We start from the raw sequence: 21,809 nt of genomic DNA, 5'->3' as shown, positions 1-21,809 counted from the left end.
GAATTGATAGATGAAGTGGTGGTGTTATGTGGAATGAATCCGAATAATAATAATAATGATTATATGATTTGATGATGAATGATGATAATTGGGTATATAGCTTCTATATGGAATAATGTTTTTGTAATTGGGATTAGTGAATGAATTGAGGAATGGAAGCAATTTGGGTATTTTGGTAGTGATATATATTGGATTCGTGATAGGAAAAGTTGGAAGAGAATGAGTGATTAGGTGTGGAAATGTTTGGGATATGGTTGAGAAATAATGGTAAATGTGTGGTAGTGTTTTGGTAATGAATTATGGTTGTAAATGTTTGGTTTAGTTTTGAGTTTTGGAAAAATAGAGAACCTTGTGAAATTTGGTAAAAATGGATTTTTGGTGAACTTTGACATATCATATCTTGAGCTACGGTTTTTGAATGAATGATTTTTGTATCAAATTAAAGATAATTTAAATATATTTAAAATGATATAGATTTTGTAGAAATCAAAATTTTGTAGAGAAAGATATGGTCGTCGAAAGTTGGTGCCAAAAATCTGAATTCTGTGATGTTACAGATTTTGTGATTTCTGGTTTGTGTGCGCACGCACACACTGGTGCGCATGCACACGCTGGAAGGTGCATTCCGTTGAGGGTGATCGCACGTACCTATGCGTGTATGCAGAATGGAAATTTTTACTTTCTGTGTGTATGCACACCCCTATGTGTCTTGAAATTCCTCTTGGACGTGCGTACGCACAACCCTATACGTACGCACACTGCCCTATCTTTCAACGAAAACTTTGTTTTTAACTGTTTTACCTTCCCGGCAAGCTTGTAAACTTCCGTAACACTTGTTTAAAACACTTTTTGTTAGTTTTTAGACTTTGAATCAAGGGAGGATACATTTATTGAATTAAATGGATATTCTTTTTGGTTATGAGTTTAAAAGACGGAGACTTAAGTTTCTGAAGTTGTGGGTGAACTAGTGAAGTGATTTATTGGCAATAGCATTAAGAACTTGTTGGATGTGGAAAGTGTGACGGGCACTATATCCTTAGAATGATAGTGTTTGAAGGAGAGTGTGCCAGGCACTATATCCTTGGAATGTTGAGAATTGATAATTGAAAGTGGACTGAGATGAGAAATGGTGATGACTGGTGATGATTTGAAGTGGATGGATTTGTTAGACGTGGAAAGTGTGCGAGGCACTATATCCTTGGAATGATAGTGTGCCAGGAACTATATCCTTGGAATGATTTATGATAAAATAGATGTTGTTGTTGTTTTCCTTCTCTGCCGCAAGAGTGTGTCAGCCACTATATCCTCGGAATGAGCATACAAGTGTGCCAGGCACTATATCCTCGGAACGATAGTGTGCCAGACACTATATTCTCAGAACAAAAGCGTGCCAGGCGCTATATCCTCAGACGTGGCAGAAAGGCGACATCCGAAAGGATGTGTCGGGTTGGCATTTATAGATCGACAAGTGATATCACAAGCCAATAGAACAGGCATTCATCATGTGCATCTTCTTTGTGTTTTGTTTGTTTTGCCTAATTGCATCTCTTGCCTAAATGAATAATATGCTTATTTTCTAGTTGTTTTACTTGCTGTACATGTATATTACTTGTGTTTTACTTGCTTGTATTATTTGTGATTGTCTGGTGGTGCACAAAATTGTGATCATCAACAATGGCGCCAAAGGACTTGGAGCTCTTAAACGTGAATCACACTTTGTCACAATTTCGCACAACTAACCAGCAAGTGCACTGGGTCGTCCAAGTAATAAACCTTACGTGAGTAAGGGTCGATCGCACGGAGACTATTGGCTTGAAGCAAGCTATGGTCACCTTGTAAATCTCAGTTAGGCGAATTCAGATAGTGATGGAGAATTGATAATTAAAAGATAAATAAAACATAAAGATAGAGATACTTATGTAATTCTTTGATTGGAATTTCAGATAAGCGTATGAAGATGCTTTGTTCCTCCTGAACCTTTGCTTTCCTATTGCCTTCTTCCAATCATTCATACTCCTTTCCATGGCAAGCTTTATGTTGGGCATCACCGTTGTCAATGGCTACTTTCCATCCTCTCAGTGAAAACATTCCAAATGCGCTGTCACCGCACGGCTAATCATCTCTCGGTTCTTGATCATGTCAGAATAGGATCCATTGATCCTTTTGCATCTGTCACACGCCCAACAATCGCGAGTTTGAAGCTCGTCACAGTCATCCCTTCCTAGATCTTACTCAGAATACCACAGACAAGGTTTAGACGTTCTGGATCTCAGGAATGGCCGCCAATAATTCTAGCCTATACCACGAAGGTTCCAATCTTAGATTAGAAACCCAAGAGATACGCATTCAAGCCATTGCTAGTAAAACAGAGGTGGTTGTCAGGCACATGTTCATAGGTGAGAATGATGATGAGTGTCACGGATCATCACATTCATCAAGTTGAAGAACGAATGAATATCTTAGAGAAGAAGTAGGCGTGAATTGAATAGAAAAACAGTAGTACTTTGTATTAATTCATGAAGAACAGCAGAGCTCCACACCTTAATCTATGGTGTGTAGAAACTCCACCGTTGAGAATACATAAGAACAAGGTCTAGGCATGGCCGAATGGCCAGCCTTCAAACGTGTCTAAGATAGCATAAGACTTATCAAAGATTCTAAATACAATAGTAAAAGGTCCTATTTATAGAGAACTAGTAGCCTAGGGTTTACAGAAATCAGTAATTAATGCAGAAATCTTCTTCCGGACCCACTTGGTGTGTGCTTGGGCTGAGCATTGAAGCTTCCATGTGTAGAGACTTTTCTTGGAGTTAAACGCCAGCTTTTGTGCCAGTTTGGGCGTTTAACTCCAGCTTTTATGCCAGTTCCGGTGTTAAATGCCAGAATTCTTGAGCTGACTTGAAACGCCTATTTGGGTCATCAAATCTCGAGCAAAGTATGGACTATTATATATTTCTGGAAATCCCTGGACGTCTACTTTCCAACGCAATTGAGAGCGCGCCAATTGGGCTTTTGTAGCTCCAGAAAATCCACTTTGAGTGCAGGAAGGTCAGAATCCAACAGCATCTGCAGTCCTTTTTCAGCCTCTGAATCAGATTTTTGCTCAGGTCCCTCAATTTCCGCCAGAAAATACCTGAAATCATAGAAAAATACACAAACTCATAGTAAAGTCCAGAAGAGTGATTTTTATTTAAAAAATAATAAAAATATAATAAAAACTAATTAAAATATACTAAAAACATACTAAAAATAATGCCAAAAAGCGTATAAATTATCCGCTCATCACAACACCAAACTTAAATTGTTGCTTGTCCCCAAGCAACTGAAAATCAAATAGGATAAAAGAAGAGAATATACAATGAATTCCAAAAATATCTATGAAGATCAGTGTTAATTAGATGAGCGGGGCTTTTAGCTCTTTGCTTCTGAACAGTTTTGGCATCTCACTTTATTCCTTGAAGTTCAGAATGATTGGCATCTATAAGAACTCAGAATTCAGATAGTGTTATTGATTCTCCTAGTTAAGTATGTTGATTCTTGAACACAGCTACTTTATGAGTCTTGGCCATAGCCCTAAGCACTTTGTTTTCCAGTATTACCACCGGATACATAAATGCCACAGACACATAACTGGGTGAACCTTTTCAGATTGTGACTCAGCTTTGCTAGAGTCCCCAATTAGAGGTGTCCAGGGTTCTTAAGCACACTCTTCTTTTTGCTTTGGACCTCGACTTTAACCGCTCAGTCTCAAGTTTTCACTTGACACCTTCACGCCACAAGCACATGGTTAGGGACAGCTTGGTTTAGCCGCTTAGGCCAGGATTTTATTCCTGTGGGCCCTCCTATCCACTGATGCTCAAAGCCTTGGATCCTTTTTATCACCCTTGCCTTTTGGTTTAAAGGGGTATTGGCTTTTTCTGCTTGCTTTTTTTTCTTTCTTTTTTCTTTTCTCTTCTCTTTTTTTTCGCCCCTTTTTTTCTGCAAGCTTTTCACTGCTTTTTCTTGCTTCAAGAATCAATTTTATGATTTTTTAGATCATCAGATAACATTTCTCCTTTTTCCATCATTCTTTCAAGAGCCAACAATTTTAACATTCATAAACAATCAAATTCAAAAATATGCACTGTTCAAGCATTCATTCAGAAAAACAATAGTATTGCCACCACATCAAAATAATTAAACTGTTTTAAAATTTGAAATTCATGCACTTCTTTTTCTTTTTCAATTAAAAACATTTTTCATTTAAGAAATGTGATGGATTCATTTTCATAGCTTCAAGGCATAGACACTAAGACACTAATGATCATGTAATAAAGACATAAACATAAATAAACATAAAGCATAATTTTCGAAAAACAGAAAATAAAGAATAAGGAAATTAAAGAACGGGTCCACCTTAGTGATGGCGGCTTGTTCTTCCTCTTGAAGATCTTATGGAGTGCTTGAGCTCCTCAATGTCTCTTCCTTGCCTTTGTTGCTCCTCTCTCATGATTCTTTGGTCTTCTCTAATTTCATGGAGGAGGATGGAATGCTCTTGGTGCTCCACCCTTAGTTGTCCCATGTTGGAACTTAATTCTCCTAGGGAGGTGTTGATTTGCTCCCAATAGTTTTGTGGAGAAAAATGCATCCCTTGAGGCATCTCAGGGATTCATGATGAGAGGTTTCCTCATGCTCTTGGTGAGGTTCTCTCACTTGCTCCATCCTTTTCTTAGTGATGGGCTTGTTCTCATCAATGAGGGTGTCTTCCTCTATGTCAATTCCAGCTGAATTGCAGAGGTAACAAATGAGATGAAGGAAGGCTAACCTTGCCACAGTAGAGGACTTGTCCGCCACCTTGTAGAGTTCTTGGGATATAACCTCATGAACTTCTACTTCCTCTCTAATCATGATGCTATGAATCATGATAGCCCGGTCTATAGTAACTTCAGATCGGTTGCTAGTAGGAATGATTGAGCGTTGGATGAACTCCAACCATCCCCTAGCCACGGGCTTGAGGTCATGCCTTCTTAGTTGAACCAGCTTTCCTCTTGAATCACTCTTCCATTGAGCGCCCTCTTCACAGATGTCCATGAGGACTTGGTCCAACCTTTGATCAAAGTTGACCCTTCTAGTGTATGGGTGTGCATCTCCTTGCATCATAGGCAAATTGAATGCCAACCTTACATTTTCCGGGCTAAAGTCTAAGTATTTCCCTCGGACCATTGTAAGCCAATTCTTAGGGTCCGGGTTCACACTTTGATCATGGTTCTTGGTGATTCATGCATTGGCATAGAACTCTTGAACCATTAAGATTCCGACTTGTTGAATGGGGTTGGTGAGAACTTTCGAACCTATTCTTCGAATTTCATGTCGGATCTACGGATATTCGCCCTTTTTGAGCTTAAAAGGGACCTCGGAGATCACCTTCTTCTTGGCCACAACTTCATAGAAGTGGTCTTGATGCACCCTTGAGAGGAATCTCTCCATCTTCCATGACTCGGAGGTGGACGCTTTCGCCTTCCCTTTCCTCTTTCTAGAGGTTTCTCCGGCCTTTGGTGCCATTAATGGTTATGAAAAAAAAAAGCTTTTACTTTTACCACACCAAACTTAGAAGGTTGCTCGTCCTCGAGCAAAAGAAGAAAGAAGAGAGTAGAAGAAGAAGAAATAGAGGAGATAGAGGGGGCTTTGTGTTTCGGCCAAGGGGGTGGGTAGTGTTTAGGTTGTGTGAAAATGAAGGAGTGAAGATGGGTTTATATAGGAGTGGAGAGGGGGGTGTGGTTCGGCCATTATGGGTGGGTTTGGGTGGAAAAGTGGTTTGAATTTGAATGGTGAGGTAGGTGGAGTGATATGAAGGATGGATGTGAGTGGTGAAGAGAATGGTGGGATTTGATAGGTGAGGGGTTTTTGGGGAAGAGGTATTGAGGTGATTGGTGAATGGGTGAAGAAGAGAGAGAGATGTGGGGTAGGTGGGGATCCTGTGGGATCCACAGATCCTGAGGTGTCAAGGATTTCTCATCCTTGCACCATGTGGCGTGTAAAACGCCCCTTGCCGCTAATCCTGGCGTTAAACGCCAGGCTGCTGCCCATTTTTGGCGTTTAACGCCAGCTTCTTGCCCATTCCTGGCGTTAAACGCCAGTCTGGTGCCCATTTCTGGCGTTAAATGCCCAGAATAGTGCCAGACTGGGCGTTTAACGCCCATTCTGCTACCCTTGCTGGCGTTTAAACGCCAGTAAGTTTCTCCTCCAGGGTGTTCTATTTTTCATTCTATTTTTCCTACTGTTTTTGCTTTTTCAATTATTTTTGTGACTTTTCATGATCATCAACCTACAGAAAACATAAAATAACAAAAGAAAATAGAAATTTAACATAGATAATTAAAAATTGGGTTGCCTCCCAACAAGCGCTTCTTTAATGTCAATAGCTTGACAGTGGCTCTCATGGAGCCTCACGGATGTTCAGAGCAATGTTGGAACCTCCCAACACCAAACTTAAAGTTTGAATGTGGGGGTTCAACACCAAACTTAAAGTTTGGTTGTGGCCTCCCAACACCAAACTTAGAGTTTGACTGTGAGGGCCTGTTTGACTCTGTATTGAGAGAAGCTCTTCATGCTTCCTCTCCATGGTGACAGAGGGATATCTTTGAGCTTTAAATACAAGGGAGTCTCCATTCACTTGAATGATCAATTCTCCTCTGTCAACATCAATCACAGCTTTTGCTGTGGCTAGGAAGGGTCTGCCAAGGATGATGGATTTATCCATACACTTTCCAGTCTCTAGGATTATGAAGTCAGCAGGGATGTAATGGCCTTTAACTTTTACCAAGACATCCTCTACAAGTCCATAAGCCTGTTTCTTTGAATTGTCTGCCATCTCCAATGAGATTCTTGCAGCTTGTACCTCAATGATCCCTAGCTTCTCCATTACAGAGAGAGGCATGAGGTTTATGCTTGACCCTAGGTCACACAGAGCCTTCTCAAAGGTCATGGTGCCTATGGTACAAGGTATTGAGAACTTTTCAGGATCTTGTCTCTTCAGAGGTAATCTCTGCCTAGTCAAATCATCCAGTTCTTTGATGAGTAATGGAGGTTCATCCTCCCAAGTCTCATTACCAAACAACTTGGAATTTAGCTTCATGATTGTTCCAAGGTACTTAGCAACTTGCTCTTCAGTAACATCTTCATCCTCTTCAGAGGAGGAATATTCATCAGAGCTCATGAATGGCAGAAGTAAATTCAATGGAATCTCTATGGTCTCAGTGTGAGCCTCAGATTCCCATGGTTCCTCATTAGGGAACTCCTTGGAGGCCAGTGGGCGTCCATTGAGGTCTTCCTCAGTGGAGATTACTGCCTCTTCCTCCTCTCCAGGTTCGGTCATGTGAGACGTGTTTATGGCCTTGCACTCTCTCTTTGGATTCTCTTCTGTATTGCTTGGGAGAGTACTGGGAGGGAGTTCAGTAATTTTCTTACTCAGCTGACCCACTTGTGCCTCCAAATTTCTAATGGAGGACCTTGTTTCAGTCATGAAACTTTGAGTGGTTTTGATTAGATCAGAGACAATGGTTGCTAAGTCAGAGTGGCTTTGCTTAGAATTTTCTGTCTGTTGCTGAGAAGGTGATGGAAAAGGCTTGCTATTGCTAAACCTCTTTCTTCCACCATTATTGTTGTTGAAACCTTGTTGAGGTCTCTGTTGATCCTTCCATGAGAGATTTGGATGATTTCTCCATGAAGGATTATAGGTGTTTCCATAGGGTTCTCCCATGTAATTCACCTCTTCCATTGCTGGGTTCTCAGGATCATAAGCTTCTTCTCAGAGGAAGCTTCCTTAGTACTGCCTGGTGCAGCTTGCATTCTAGACAGACTTTGAGAAATCATATTGACTTGTTGGGTCAATATTTTATTCTGAGCCAATATGGCATTCAGAGTATCAATCTCAAGAACTCCTTTCTTCTGAGCTATCCCATTATTCACAGGATTCCTTTCCGAAGTGTACATGAATTGGTTATTTGCAACCATTTCAATGAGTTCCTGAGCTTCTGTAGGTGTCTTCTTCAGATGAAGAGATCTTCCAGCAGAGCTATCCAATGACATTTTGGATAGTTCAGACAGACCATCATAGAAAATACCTATGATGCTCCATTCAGAAAGCATGTCAGAAGGACATCTTCTGATCAATTGCTTGTATCTTTCCCAAGCTTCATAGAGGGATTCTCCTTCCTTTTGTCTGAAGGTTTGGACTTCCACTCTAAGCTTGCTCAATTTTTGAGGTGGAAAGAACTTTGCCAAGAAGACATTGACTAGCTTTTCCCAAGAGTTCATGCTTTCTTTAGGTTGTGAATCCAACCATGTCCTAGCTCTGTCTCTTACAGCAAAAGGAAAAAGCATAAGTCTGTAGTCTTCAGGGTCAACCCCATTGGTCTTGACAGTGTCACAAATTTGCAAGAATTCAGCTAAGAACTAGTGAGAATCTTCCAATGAAAGTCCATGAAACTTGCAATTCTGTTGTATTAGAGAAACTAATTGAGGCTTAAGCTCAAAGTTGTTTGCTCCAATAGCAGGGATTGAGATGCTTCTCCCATAGAAGTCGGGAGTAGGTGCAGAAAAGTCACCAAGCACCTTCCTTGCATTGTTGGCATTGTTGTTTTCGGCTGCCATGGTTTCTTCTTCCTTGAAAAGCTCAGTTAGGCCCTCTAAAGAGAATTGTTCTTTAGCTGCTCTTAGCTTTCTCTTCAAGGTTCTTTTAGGTTCAGGATCAGCTTGAACATGTATGCCTTTATCTTTGCTTCTGCTCATATAAAAGAGAAGAGAACAAGAACGTAGGGAATCCTCTATGTCACAGTATAGAGATTCCTTGAGGTGTCAGAGGAAAAGAAGAATAGAAGGAGGAGGTAGATGGAAGAGAATTCGAACATATAAAGAAGGAGGGAGTTCGAATTGTACCTTGAGGAGGAGTGTTAGTCCTTTAAATAGAAGGATGTGAGAAGAGGGGAAGAATTTTCGAAAATAAATTAAAAAGGTTTTGAAATAATTAAAAGAAATTTGAAAATTTGATTGAGATTTTCGAAAATTAAGATTGGGAAAGAAATTAAGTGATTTTTGAGAAAGATTTTGAAATTAGAAATAAAAAAGATATGATTGAGAGTTAATTTTGAAAAAGATGTGATTGAGAAGATATGATTGAAGATCAAATTAAAAAAAGAAAGTTTTAAAATTAAAGTTGATTACTTGACTAACAAGAAATTAGAAGATATGATTCTAGAATTAAAACTTTTGATCCTTTCTTAATAGGCAAGTAACAACTTGAAAATTTTGAAGTAAATCTTTAATTATAACAAGGATTTTCGAAAATAATAAAAAATGGAAAGAAATTGATTTTGAAGAGATATGATTGAAAAGATATGATTTGAAAAAGATTTGATTTTGAAAAATTATGAAGATTTGAAAAAAATTTGAGTTAAAAACAAAATCTTCCCTCTAGTGTCCTTTGGGCGTTAAACGCCCAGCCAGGTACCCTGACTGGTGTTTAAACGCCGTTTTCCTTCTTCACTGGGCGTTTTGAACGCCCATCTTTTTCTGTTTGATTCCTCTGCTGAATGTTCTGAATCTTCAATTCTCTGTATTATTGACTTGAAAAGACACAATTTTGAAAATATTTTTGAATTTTTAATGATGAGAAATAACAAAAAAATGCAACTAAGATCAAATGAACAATGCATGCAAGACACCAAACTTAGAAATTTTGTATTAGAGGCTTTAGCAAATTGAGAATGCATAAGAAAAATAACAAAACACACAAATCAAGAGATTTTAAAGATCAGAGCAATGAAATCATCAAGAATAACTTGAATATCAATGAAGAACAATATGTATAAATTCAAAAAATGCAAGAAGAAGAAAGTCATGCAATTGATACCAAACTTAAAAATTGATACTAGACTTAAACAAGAAACATAAAATATTTTTTATTTTTATGGTTTTATAATTTTTTTTTGTGATTTTCGAAACTTATATGGAAAAGGAAAATAAAGAGAATAAAAACTTTTAATAAGAATTCCAGGAATCATGCAATGTTAGTCTAAAGCTTCAGTCTAAAAAGATTAGACATGTTTGGCCAAGCTTCAGCAGGACATTACATTCAACAGCTAAATTGATGAGAATCAATCGGCTTTTGTGATGATAAGAACATCACCTTGAAACTCTAGAATTCATTCTTAAAAATTCTGAAAAGAACCTAATCTAAGCAACAAGATGAACCGTCAGTTGTCCAAACTCGAACAATCCCCGGCAACGGCACCAAAAACTTGGTGTTGTTGCCGGACCAAACTTGGCATTGTTGTTCGTTCTATCCCCGGCAACGGCGCCAAAAACTTGGTGCACGAAATTGTGATCATCAACAATGGCGCCAAAGGATTTTGAGCTCTTAAACGTGAATCACACTTTGTCACAATTCTGCACAACTAACCAGCAAGTGCACTGGGTCGTCCAAGTAATAAACCTTACGTGAGTAAGGGTCGATCCTACGGAGACTGTCGGCTTGAAGCAAGCTATGGTCACCTTGTAAATCTCAGTTAGGCGAATTCAGATGGTGATGGAGAATTGAAAATTAAAAGATAAATAAAACATAAAGATAGAGATACTTATGTAATTCTTTGGTTGGAATTTCAGATAAGCGTATGAAGATGCTTTGTTCCTCCTGAACCTCTGCTTTCCTATTGCCTTCTTTCAATCATTCATACTCCTTTCCATGGCAAGCTTTATGTTGGGCATCACCGTTGTCAATGGCTACTTCCCGTCCTCTCAGTGAAAACGTTCCAAATGCGCTGTCACCGCACGACTAATCATCTGTCGGTTCTCGATCATGTCGGAATAGGATCCATTGATCTTTTTGCGTCTGTCACACGCCCAACAATCGCGAGTTTGAAGCTTGTCACAGTCATCCCTTCCCAGATCCTACTCAGAATACCACAGACAAGGTTTAGACATTCCGGATCTCAGGAATGGCCGCCAATAATTCTAGCCTATACCACGAAGGTTCCAATCTTAGATTAGAAACCCAAGAGATACGCATTCAAGCCATTGCTAGTAGAACAGAGGTGGTTGTCAGGCACATGTTCATAGGTGAGAATGATGATGAGTGTCACGGATCATCACATTCATCAAGTTGAAGAACGAATGAATATCTTAGAGAAGAAGTTGGCGTGAATTGAATAGAAAAACAGTAGTACTTTGTATTAATTCATGAAGAACAGCAGAGCTCCACACCTTAATCTATGGTGTGTAGAAACTCCACCGTTGAGAATACATAAGAACAAGGTCTAGGCATGGCCGAATGGCCAGCCTTCAAACGTGTCTAAGATAGCATAAGACTTATCAAAGATTCTAAATACAATAGTAAAAGGTCCTATTTATAGAGAACTAGAAGCCTAGGGTTTACAGAAATCAGTAATTAATGCAAAAATCTTCTTCCGGGCCCACTTGGTGTGTGCTTGAGCTGAGCATTGAAGCTTCCATGTGTAGAGACTTTTCTTGGAGTTAAACGCCAGCTTTTGTGCCAGTTTGGGCGTTTAACTCCAGCTTTTATGCCAGTTCCGGTGTTAAACGCCAGAATTCTTGAGCTGACTTGGAACGCCTGTTTGGGCCATCAAATCTCGAGCAAAGTATGGACTATTATATATTGCTGGAAAGTCCAGGATGTCTACTTTCCAACGCAATTGAGAGCGCGCCAATTGGGCTTCTGTAGCTCCAGAAAATCCACTTTGAGTGCAGGAAGGTCAGAATCCAACAGCATCTGCAGTCCTTTTTCAGCCTCTGAATCAGATTTTTGCTCAGGTCCCTCAATTTCAGCCAGAAAATACTTGAAATCACAGAAAAATACACAAACTCATAGTAAAGTCCAGAAGAGTAATTTTTATTTAAAAACTAATAAAAATATAATAAAAACTAGTTAAAGTATACTAAAAACATACTAAAAACAATGCCAAAAAGCGTATAAATTATCCGCTCATCATCTGGTGTTGAGGAGGTTAGGTAGGCGGCGGCGATGAGATCGCGTGGAGGATAGGTTGGTGACGGCTGTGAGATACAGCGGTGTGATTTGATATTAGTTAGAAATCCCCTAAGTTTAGATAACCCTGTTTATGGCTTAAGTTATTTATTTATGTTAAGCTTGAATATCTGTATCGGTGTGAAGTTCTAGGATTGCCTTTGGCATCCCGGAACCTTACATCTGGGCACTGTTACCATACTGAGAACCTCTGGTTCTCATTTCATACTTTGTTGTTATTTTTCAGATGCAGGTCATAACCCACCTCGGTGAGTTGCGAGATGGTGACAGAGCGGAGGACCTTGTTTATCTTTTGGAGTCTTTTGAACTCTTTTGTTTAGATTCTCTCACTTTTGTATTTACTTTTGCCTTAGAGGTTTACTTTGAGAGATATATTTTGTATATGATGCTTCTTATTTTGATTGCTGTTTCATTATTTTCATGATTGCTGTTTTTAATTTTGAATGTGTTTTGCTGCTTATGTTAGCTGCTTCATGAATCATGATGAATATGTTTTGCTTCTTATTTTGTGAGCTCGCCTGTTTTTTGATTTTGAATATGTTTTGCTGCTTCTGTTAGCTGTTAGCTGCTTCTGAGGTTCTGTTAGCTGCTTGCTGTTTCATTATTTTCATGGTTTTCTGAAGTTGTTTTCTGGTCTTTGATTTTCTGATTGTTATAGATTGAATTTATATACTTAATATTATTTTAAGTTTTTTAATAATTTTATTTAATATTTAATTAAACCGGTTGAACCCCGATTGAACCCCGGTCGAACCAGTAAACCATTAAACCAGTGACCTTACCGGTTTATTGACCGGTCCGGTTCTCGCAACCTTGATTCAAAACTTTGTATGTCAGTATTTAACTAGTCGGCCTAAACTCCACAGGCTTAGACTAGTATCCTATGATTATTATACTCTTATATATCTACATATATCTTGTTATCTTACATAGTGGATCTTGTCTTTTACGCTTGTAGCTTCGTGTGAACGTTCGCGCTTTGTAATTCCGTATTTAAGCTTATTTTCTTCATCGGGCTTCTAGAATTATTATTCCTTCTATATATACTTATGTATAAGCCTTAGAATTGTCGTAACCTTTGATTAACCTTTACTTTACGGCATGAGGTAAGGCTTAGGGTAATTAAGGTGTTACATGTGGTTTCTTCACTCTTGCCAAATCTCACAAGTTCACAAAGATTTTAAGAATGGCTACAAGGAGCTCCTTCGAGTTTTACAGCAACGCATTATAGAGAATGAAGAAGACAAAGTGTCAAGATTTTCTTGGTATTTTGAAACTTATGATCATCGTAGTGAGAAGAACGAGAGTTTAACCCCCCTCCCAAGCAAACTGAAACAACGTCACTTTCATAGGGTTTGGCGCAAAACCAACACGACGACATCTTAGCTATGTCCACCGTGTTAGGTAAATGTGCGAGATAAGTATTCTGGTGATAGAGATCATTGTAGGAGCAATCGGGATCTACTATTGCTAATTTACGGATTCTAATTGGAGCGAATAAAACTGTAGAAGTTAAATTGAGTATCGAGCCAAATTTCAAGAACCAAATTGAGATTTAACTGAATAAAGTAAGGATGCAGCCAAGGTCTGGGTCAGATGACAACTTTGTTTGCCTCACTTGAAGCTGCATCAGGTTCAAATTCTCATGGAGGAATATAGAACCATGCTAATAGAATAATATTAAAGATGGGTGTGTGAGTTGGTATGTATTGTATAAGACAAAAAAAAAAAAAAAAACAAAGTAAGGATAATTAATTTCTAATTCGATTACTTTATATTCTCTTCAAATTTTTTAGATCATCTAAAGAAATCAATTAACTATTATATAAAAAAATATATTTAGTGCTTATATAAAAATTAAAGCTACTGTACAGATTGGAGTGATATAGAAAGAGTATAATTTTTTTATAGTTATTTTTTATTATTTTTTCATTATTCAAAATGTAAATTCTATCTTTATTAATCTTTCTTTCATTCTATTAATGGAAAAATCTGTAAACTTACACATTTACCATATAACTCACCAAAAATCAATTATACTAATATAAAAAAGTAAATTATTTAATAACCACTAATGTCGCGGATTTGAAAGTTGGCTTAATTAGCTTGATTCATTAGTGGTCGCTGGCGCTCCTTCAAATACATACAGTCATACACACACCCACCCAAAATGAAAGCCAAGTGCACTCTGACTCATCTAAGCTTACGTGGCACTGTCGAGAACAGCCACGTTGGACAACTTCGACGACAAACAAAAGACGACACACATCACACGACAACACAACCCAGAAAGAAAAGGAATGTAGTAACAACAAAAACGCCACTGTTTTTTTCTTCCTTTTTCTTTCGCTCTTCCAAAAGAACCACATGAAATTCCACGCTCTCTCAGATTCTTCAATACTCTCTCTCTCTCTCTCTCTCAAATTCAGAGAAAACATTCAAAAGCCCCTTCCAATAGAGAGAGAAAGATGATGAAAATGCCCCACACCCAAACACAGCTCACAAAACCCTACTTTTTTTTTTTCCTTTTAATCGTGTAATTCTCAAAAAGAGTGAAAAGAACCATCAAACCAATCCACACCCTCGATTTGTTTCTTTAACTTAACTGGGTTTCGATCTTCAAGCCTTCACCTTGATTGGTTTTTTATTGTTTGCCCAATTGAATTCAAATTCTCTGGAAAAGCTAGCTCCTTTACCTTTTGTGGTAGGGCTAATCACTATTTGTTTCGTTTCACTTGCTTCTATTCTTATCTCAAAGACCCACTTTTGATTTTTTTTTTGTCCCAAGTTGCCTCAATCATTGGATCAGTCTTTGGTTCGAATTCGATCTACTTTGGGAGCTTAGTTTATTGTTTTCCAAGAAAAATTCACTCTTTTCTTCTCTAAGTGTGTAGAATTGTGGTCTGTGTCTTTATCAAGTTGCAGGTGAAGAGGGTCTTCTTTGATCTTCAATTTTTGTTTTCTTTATTGATTTTTTTAGTTCTTGGGGGTGTGTGAATATTAGTTCTCTTCTGATGTTTTGTTTCCAATCACTGTTTCAACCATCACACGCAAACTATCCATCTGGACCCCCTTTTTCATACTCAATCTCCCATGTTTTTCTTCTTCCTTCAGATGTGTTCTTCATATGCTGCTTCAATTGCCTGAGATTTCGTCTCAAAATTTGATGCTTTTGTTCAAGGAGGGGTTGCTGTGTCACACTCTGGAATTTCCCTGCAAATTGTTTGAAACTTCTATTCAAAGTTAGTTTTTCTTTGGAGAGACTTAAAAAAAAGGAGAAAAAAGTGTGTGAAAGAGTGAAAACTGAAAACTGTTAATTATGGTGGATCGCTTTAGGCCTGTTTCCATTGAAGAGTTACCTTCACACTTGATCTTAGAGATTCTGTGCTCGGGAAGGTTAAGTGCAATAGACCTTGCTTGCTTGGAGCTTACTTCAAAAACTTTTGGTGGTAGCCATGGATTGTATCCATTCAAGTTTAGTTCATTGGTGGACTTTGCTGCATTTCAGTTGTGTGCCTCCCATATTATCTACTCTAAGACGAGTTTAAATTCTCAGAAGGAGTTGTATGATCGATGCGGCGCAAATTGGAAGCGGGTCTTGAGGTTCTTACAGTCTGTTGAACAATCCTCTGAGATGGTGGAGACATCAGCAGGCAATGTACTATTTTCATTGTATCATAGAATGAACTTCTGTTTTGATGTTCAGAAAATTGATGTTTTGTTAATGGTTTATTGTTTACTTAGTTGAATTAAATGTTGTCATCTTTGAATATGATCACGTAGGGAATCTCTGAAGGCTGAGGATATTTTCTCTTTACATGGTTTACCACATTTCCTTGACTTTCTCTCTGTGTTAATACTGTGATAAGTATGAAATAATTCACTTGTGAAAGAATTAGAAAAGAGAAGGAAATGAAGCTGGAATTTTGAATATTACAAACTTACTTTTCATAGCACTCACAACATTGCAATGATGTTTTAAGAATAAAAATTAATTTGAATAGTTATGTTGTTCTTTGTTACTTGCACTAGTATTGGTGTTCTTATTGTGCTTTTTATAGAATAAATGGAGAGCTGTTACTGATAAAATTCAATTTAATGGCAGATGCAAATTACAACTGGAAAGTATCACACCCTGTTGATCAGCAATTCCTCTGTCTACTCTTGTGGTTCTGGATTATCTGGTGTACTTGGTCAAGGGCCTGAAACACAATGCGTAGCATTTACCCGGATAAGTTTCCCACCTTTGGCACGTGTAGTTCATGTATCAGCCTCCTTTAATCATGCAGCTTTTGTTATGCAATCTGGAGAGGTTTGTGACAGCTTGACCTCTATTTAATTAGTTTTGTTTCATGATGGTGCATTGGTATGAACTATGGAACATAAAATGTATCTTGAATTGATTGTAATCAAAACTATTATTGGGCTTGCACAAAAATCTTGATTTCATGGTTTAGTTGGTTTCTTTGGAATAATATCATAAGCTCATAGTGAAGTCTTCAAGAATTTGATGGCTATATTCCCTGCTATTATGAACCAATCCATTGTAAGTTTTGGACAAGCATGTGCTTTTTCCTCAGTTAAAGACCAAAAATATATTGGTGATATCATTAAAACCATTTTGTGCTTAACACCTAAAAGCACAAGATATTAGGATATGTAGATCATAAAGGAGCAAATGTTCTTGTCAAAGATATGTATTTCTCATCATGTATTTGAAGAATATTTCGTGGAACTGAAAAGGATGGTTTTCTATTGTTACTTGATTTATTCTAGTTTCCAATATTAAAATGAGACTTTACTACTGGCGCAGGTATTCACATGTGGAGATAATTCATCTTCTTGCTGTGGCCATAGCGATACAAGCCGACCGATTTCCAGGCCACGTCTTGTTGAATCCCTGAAGGGAGTCCCTTGCAAGCAGGTAAAATTCAAATTGCTATCAGAATAGTATGTTTTGTTGATTATAGATGTTCAATGAGTTGAAAGATTTTGTAGTTTATTGAATGCAACTGTTGATTTCATGAGATAAGTAGTCTCACTTTTTTACCACGAGAACGAATTGCTCATCTCAAACCTCACTTTGGTTTGAATACTCATAATCTTCTTTTGTTTTGTTTCTTTTTGTTTTAGATATCTCGAGATCAATTGTTAAGCCTTAACCAAGTTATCTAAGGGGTCTCTTATGGAAGTGGATTATAATATATATACATACATATATTTGAGAAATTGTGTTGTTTCAAGTTAATATATACTGGCAAGTCTTATGGCTAATCTCAATAACTGTACATTCAAGTAGTAATAGGCATAAGATGTTCCACCACTGTGCTATATTTAGTAAGGGGTTCTTTCTAGTCGTATCTAACTATACTGTTTCGGTTGAACATACATAATTCAATTATATATCTCCCTCCCTTACTGTTCCTTTTCAATTCCACTGTTTTCTTTTTTTTATTGTTCCATGAAGCCTGCCTCTCTAAGATCTCTTGTAAAAATATTGAAGTATGAAAAGATGTCTCAGGTTGCAGCAGGGCTTAACTTCACAGTCTTCCTCACTAGACAAGGTCATGTTTATACATGTGGAACCAATTCGCATGGCCAACTTGGCCATGGTGACTCTCAGGACAGACCAACTCCAAAAATGATTGAAGTCCTTGGTAATGCAGATCCTGTTGTTCAGATTGCTGCTGGACCAAGCTATATCTTAGCTGTAACAGCGAACGGAGCTGTATACTCCTTTGGGTCGGGGGCTAACTTCTGCCTTGGTCATGGGGAGCAACATAATGAGTTTCTGCCACGTGCTATACAGAAGTTTAGAAGAAAAGGTATTCATGTTGTCCGTGTATCTGCCGGGGATGAGCATGCAGTGGCACTTGATTCAAATGGATTCGTGAGTTTTATTAGACATTTCTGTTTGTTGTGGCTGGGTTCCATAATTGAAGTTCTTGCAAGAATTGCACTAATTATTGGTTTGATGGCGGCCAGGTATATACGTGGGGCAAGGGATACTGTGGTGCTCTTGGCCTTGGGGACGAGATTGAGAAAACTACCCCCGAGATTGTGACCGGTCTTAAGAATCACTTGGCTGTTCAGGTATTGCACTTTTTTAAAAACACTATGAAAAGATTATCTGAAAACTGACGTATTTTGATTCATTTTCATATCATAAGTGTTTATTGTTACTTGAAGGTCTGTGCAAGAAAGAGGAAAACTTTTGTGCTAATTGATTCTGGTTCAGTCTATGGCTTTGGTTCGATGGGATTCGGCAGCCTGGGATTTCTCGACAGAGGGGTATATGATAAAATCTTGAAGCCAAGAATCTTGGATACCTTAAAAACTCACCGTGTTTCACAAATTAGCACTGGATTGTATCATACAGTGGCAATCACAAGCAGTGGAAGGATATTTGGATTTGGAGACAATGAAAGAGCACAACTTGGTCATGACACATTAAGAGGGTGCCTTGAACCAACTGAGATTTTCGTCAAAGAAGATTCTTCACAAGAAAATATAGATCCCGACATTTGAAAACCTCCACAAAAAGAAACCTTATATTAGTTTTTGTGGTAAGGATAAATTAGTAAAGTTCACTGTTTTTTACTAATGTTGTATCATTATAGTAAAGAAATTGTAACACGCAAGGCACTTAACATTTTTCAATATTTAAAATACATTATTATTAGGAATTTATAGACTGTAATAATTGTCCTTAAAATACATTGTCACTGTTGTAAGCAAATTATGATCATTTACTTAATGTATTGTTGTTATGATTATTATTGTTCGTATTTTTGTCTCAATGCAAGTATCTACGTCAATCTTATTGTTAGGAATTTGACTTATTATTATTCATTGTAGTTCAAAAAAGTATTTAGAATAGAGGCTGTGTGGCATTGTAACATGTTTGCAGTGGGGGGCTATCGTGAAAATTTTGAGGATGTGATAAAGTGTTTATGAGGGAAGTGATTCAAGAAAAATCCATAGGTGTGGCTATTCTTGCTAGAGTGGCAACAGTACTGGAGTTTTTATTAGCGGACATTGTGATTATTTTGGCAGGAGTTGGCAGGACCCTATTGGTAACGTAGCGGAATTGTTAATATATTAGTGTCATATGGTTTCTCTGGTGATTTATGTATCTTGTTTGATATGTTTGGTAATTGAAATTCTTAGGTATTTTTGCTGTGACTTCTTGTATGATTTGTGATGATCTTTGATGGCTATGTTCAAGGACTGATTACAAATCAAAACTTTCCTCGGGCTCTATCTGATCACTGTCCGTTACTTGTGGACTCCGGGGAGATGGATTGGGGGCCAAAGTCATTCCCTTCTCTTGATGCGTGGTTGAAGGAGGAATGGAGCAAGCTGGAGGGGTCATTCTGATGCATACGCTGAAATCGATGAAGGCACCGCAAGTCGGGCGGCAGGGCCGGATGACTTCAATTTCAAGAAGATGACTCTTGCAACACGGTACATGAGTTCTTTGCTGAATTCAAGTTGTCGAAAGAAGCAAATCTAACATGGGTTGCATTAGCCCATAAGGAAGGTGGCACAAAGGAGATCCATAAACATGGGTTGCAAATATAAAGTGATTTCTAAGATCCTATAAGCTCGACTTTAGCCATTGATGCGAATTCGGTAGGGGAGGTTCAGTCTGCATTTGTAAATGGTAGAAAGATTCATAACGGAGCGATGATAGCCTGCGAGGCAGTGCATTGGCTGAACAAATCAATGCAACCAACATAGTTGGTTAAGCTTGACGTTTAGAAGGTGTACAAGAAAATTCGGTGGTTTTTGTTGATAAAGTATTAGAAGGCATGGGGGTTCTGGCTAAAATGGTGGCGATAGATCCAACTATGTGTCACAACAGCATCAATGGAACAACAACAAAGCCTTTCGATCTACAAAGGGAATTATGTCGAGGTGATCTGTTATTTCCCTTTCTTTTTGTTCTTGCTGGTCAAGTCTTGAATAAAATGCTGCATAGGTTATGGATAAAGGAACATCTTAAACCACTTGAGGTGGGAAAGGATAAAGTAGAATTGTCTCACTTATAATTTGCGGATGATACAATTGCTAACTATAGACAGATCTTGGCTAATTTTGAGTTGTTGTCTGGGTATCTGTCCTTATTGAATTGAATAGTGATAGTGAGAAAATAAAAAAGGCAAGTGCAATGTTAGGTTATATGGAGGCAAAACTGCCAATCAAATACTTAGGCGTTCCTTTAGAAGCAAATCCCAAGCACATAGATACTTGAGAACTAGTGATTAAGAGGTGGAGAAGAAATTGAAAGGTTGGAAAGGCAAATAATTATCAAAAGCCGGAATGCTTGTGTTGATTAAGACTGTTTTAAACAATTTTAGGATGCTGAAGGCAGTGGTGAGGAAGATTACATCCCTTCAATCTCAATTTTTCTGGGAAAATTCAAAGGGGGAAAGAGGTCTAGCAAAGATAAAATGGAAGGTGGTACAGAAACATAAAAATCTAGGAGGTCTTGGAATATGGGATATTGCACTTAAAAATTTGGCATTACTCTATGGAAACAAGTGATAAGCTCGTGCAATAATCTAAGTACAAATGAGACTCTTAAAAATCCGATTCGGAAAAATTATGGAACTATCTGGGGGGAGATTACAGGCTTTTAGCAAAGTAAATTAGTGTTGACAAAGGCATTTCAAAAAGATTTGCGGCTGGTAATTGGTGATGGTACAAAAATACGATTTTGGCATGATTTATGGCTTCAACAAGGTAGATTGTTGTTATGCTTTCCACGACTATTTACATTAATAAACAATTAAAACTGTATTATTCATGACTGTGGATTCTGGGATGGATACAGTTGGATGTGAAGTCTTGTTTGGCGAAGACAGTTACGTGTGTAGGGGAACAAGAAATTGAACAAACTGATGTTGGTCCTGTCTAAGGGAATTATGAGGGATAGAAAAGTTGATAAATTGGTTTAGAAGCATGAAAAATATGGAAAATACTTAGTCAAGTCTTTCCTCAATGTGGTGTCTAAGGATAGGTGTAAGGATATTGATTATAACATGTATAATTTGTCTACTAATATGTGGAAAGAAATGGTGCCCCCTAGAGTAGATCTCCTTACATGGTTCATTATTTTGAGGAGATTCAATACAAAGGATATGTTATGGCTCGAACCAATTCATGATTGGTGCTCGAAAAACAAGTCCCTCAACAAGCTAACTAACCAAATTTACAAAAAAACTGACCGTCTCCTTTGTCTCTAAGACCTTGCCAATTGAATATTATCTTTTTGCATTAATAATGAACATCTATTTCTAACAACAACATCATCATATTCTAAATATATTCACAAACCAAATATATCAAAAAGTCGTATCATAAGTCTTACATAACCAAATCATAATTACTATCTAAACAGCTTGAGATTCAAAATAACATAATCAATGTGAGGACTCTGCCTGTAACATAGAAAACATTGACATAATCTAGATTTTTGTGCAAAGTTTTTCTTACATACGAATGTAGCCCTTAGATAAAAGAAGGGCTCACTGAAATGACTAAGACCTACTGTTAGACGAGTAGAATGGAATTTGAATTTACACTTGTATCTGAAAAATATGAGAATATAATAGGATGAATTTTGTAATTCATCAGTGGGCAAATATTATATCTATAATGCATACAATACGATACAAATTTTACCTTAAAAGTTATATTTCTTTTTTAACTATAAAAAATTCATATTAGGTAAATACGTAAATAAATAAATAAATAAACAAAT

At 37.6% G+C, this 21,809-nt stretch overlaps 1 protein-coding gene and 1 non-coding gene across 2 annotated transcripts; both read left to right on the top strand.

The window, feature by feature from the left end:
- Positions 1–8,121: 8,121 nt before the first annotated feature.
- On the top strand, positions 8,122–8,229 carry LOC148547476 (small nucleolar RNA R71). Its single transcript, XR_015898185.1, has one exon. It is a non-coding gene; the product is annotated as a small nucleolar RNA R71 (small nucleolar RNA).
- A 6,088-nt stretch (positions 8,230–14,317) lies between these two features.
- On the top strand, positions 14,318–18,815 carry LOC107613163 (Regulator of chromosome condensation (RCC1) family protein). The gene is made up of 6 exons (XM_016315026.3): positions 14,318–15,698; positions 16,146–16,352; positions 16,854–16,964; positions 17,562–17,930; positions 18,026–18,133; positions 18,230–18,815. The coding sequence occupies exons 1-6, from the start codon at positions 15,360–15,362 to the stop codon at positions 18,566–18,568; spliced, it is 1,473 nt and encodes a 490-aa protein (XP_016170512.1). The 5' UTR covers positions 14,318–15,359; the 3' UTR covers positions 18,569–18,815.
- The last annotated feature ends 2,994 nt before the right edge of the window (positions 18,816–21,809 follow it).

The sequence above is a fragment of the Arachis ipaensis genome, chromosome B8 (assembly GCF_059453495.1).
Source record: "Arachis ipaensis isolate K30076 ecotype BB chromosome B8, ASM5945349v1, whole genome shotgun sequence".
NCBI lineage: Eukaryota > Viridiplantae > Streptophyta > Magnoliopsida > Fabales > Fabaceae > Arachis > Arachis ipaensis.
This window is presented reverse-complemented; position numbering and strand designations above follow the sequence as displayed.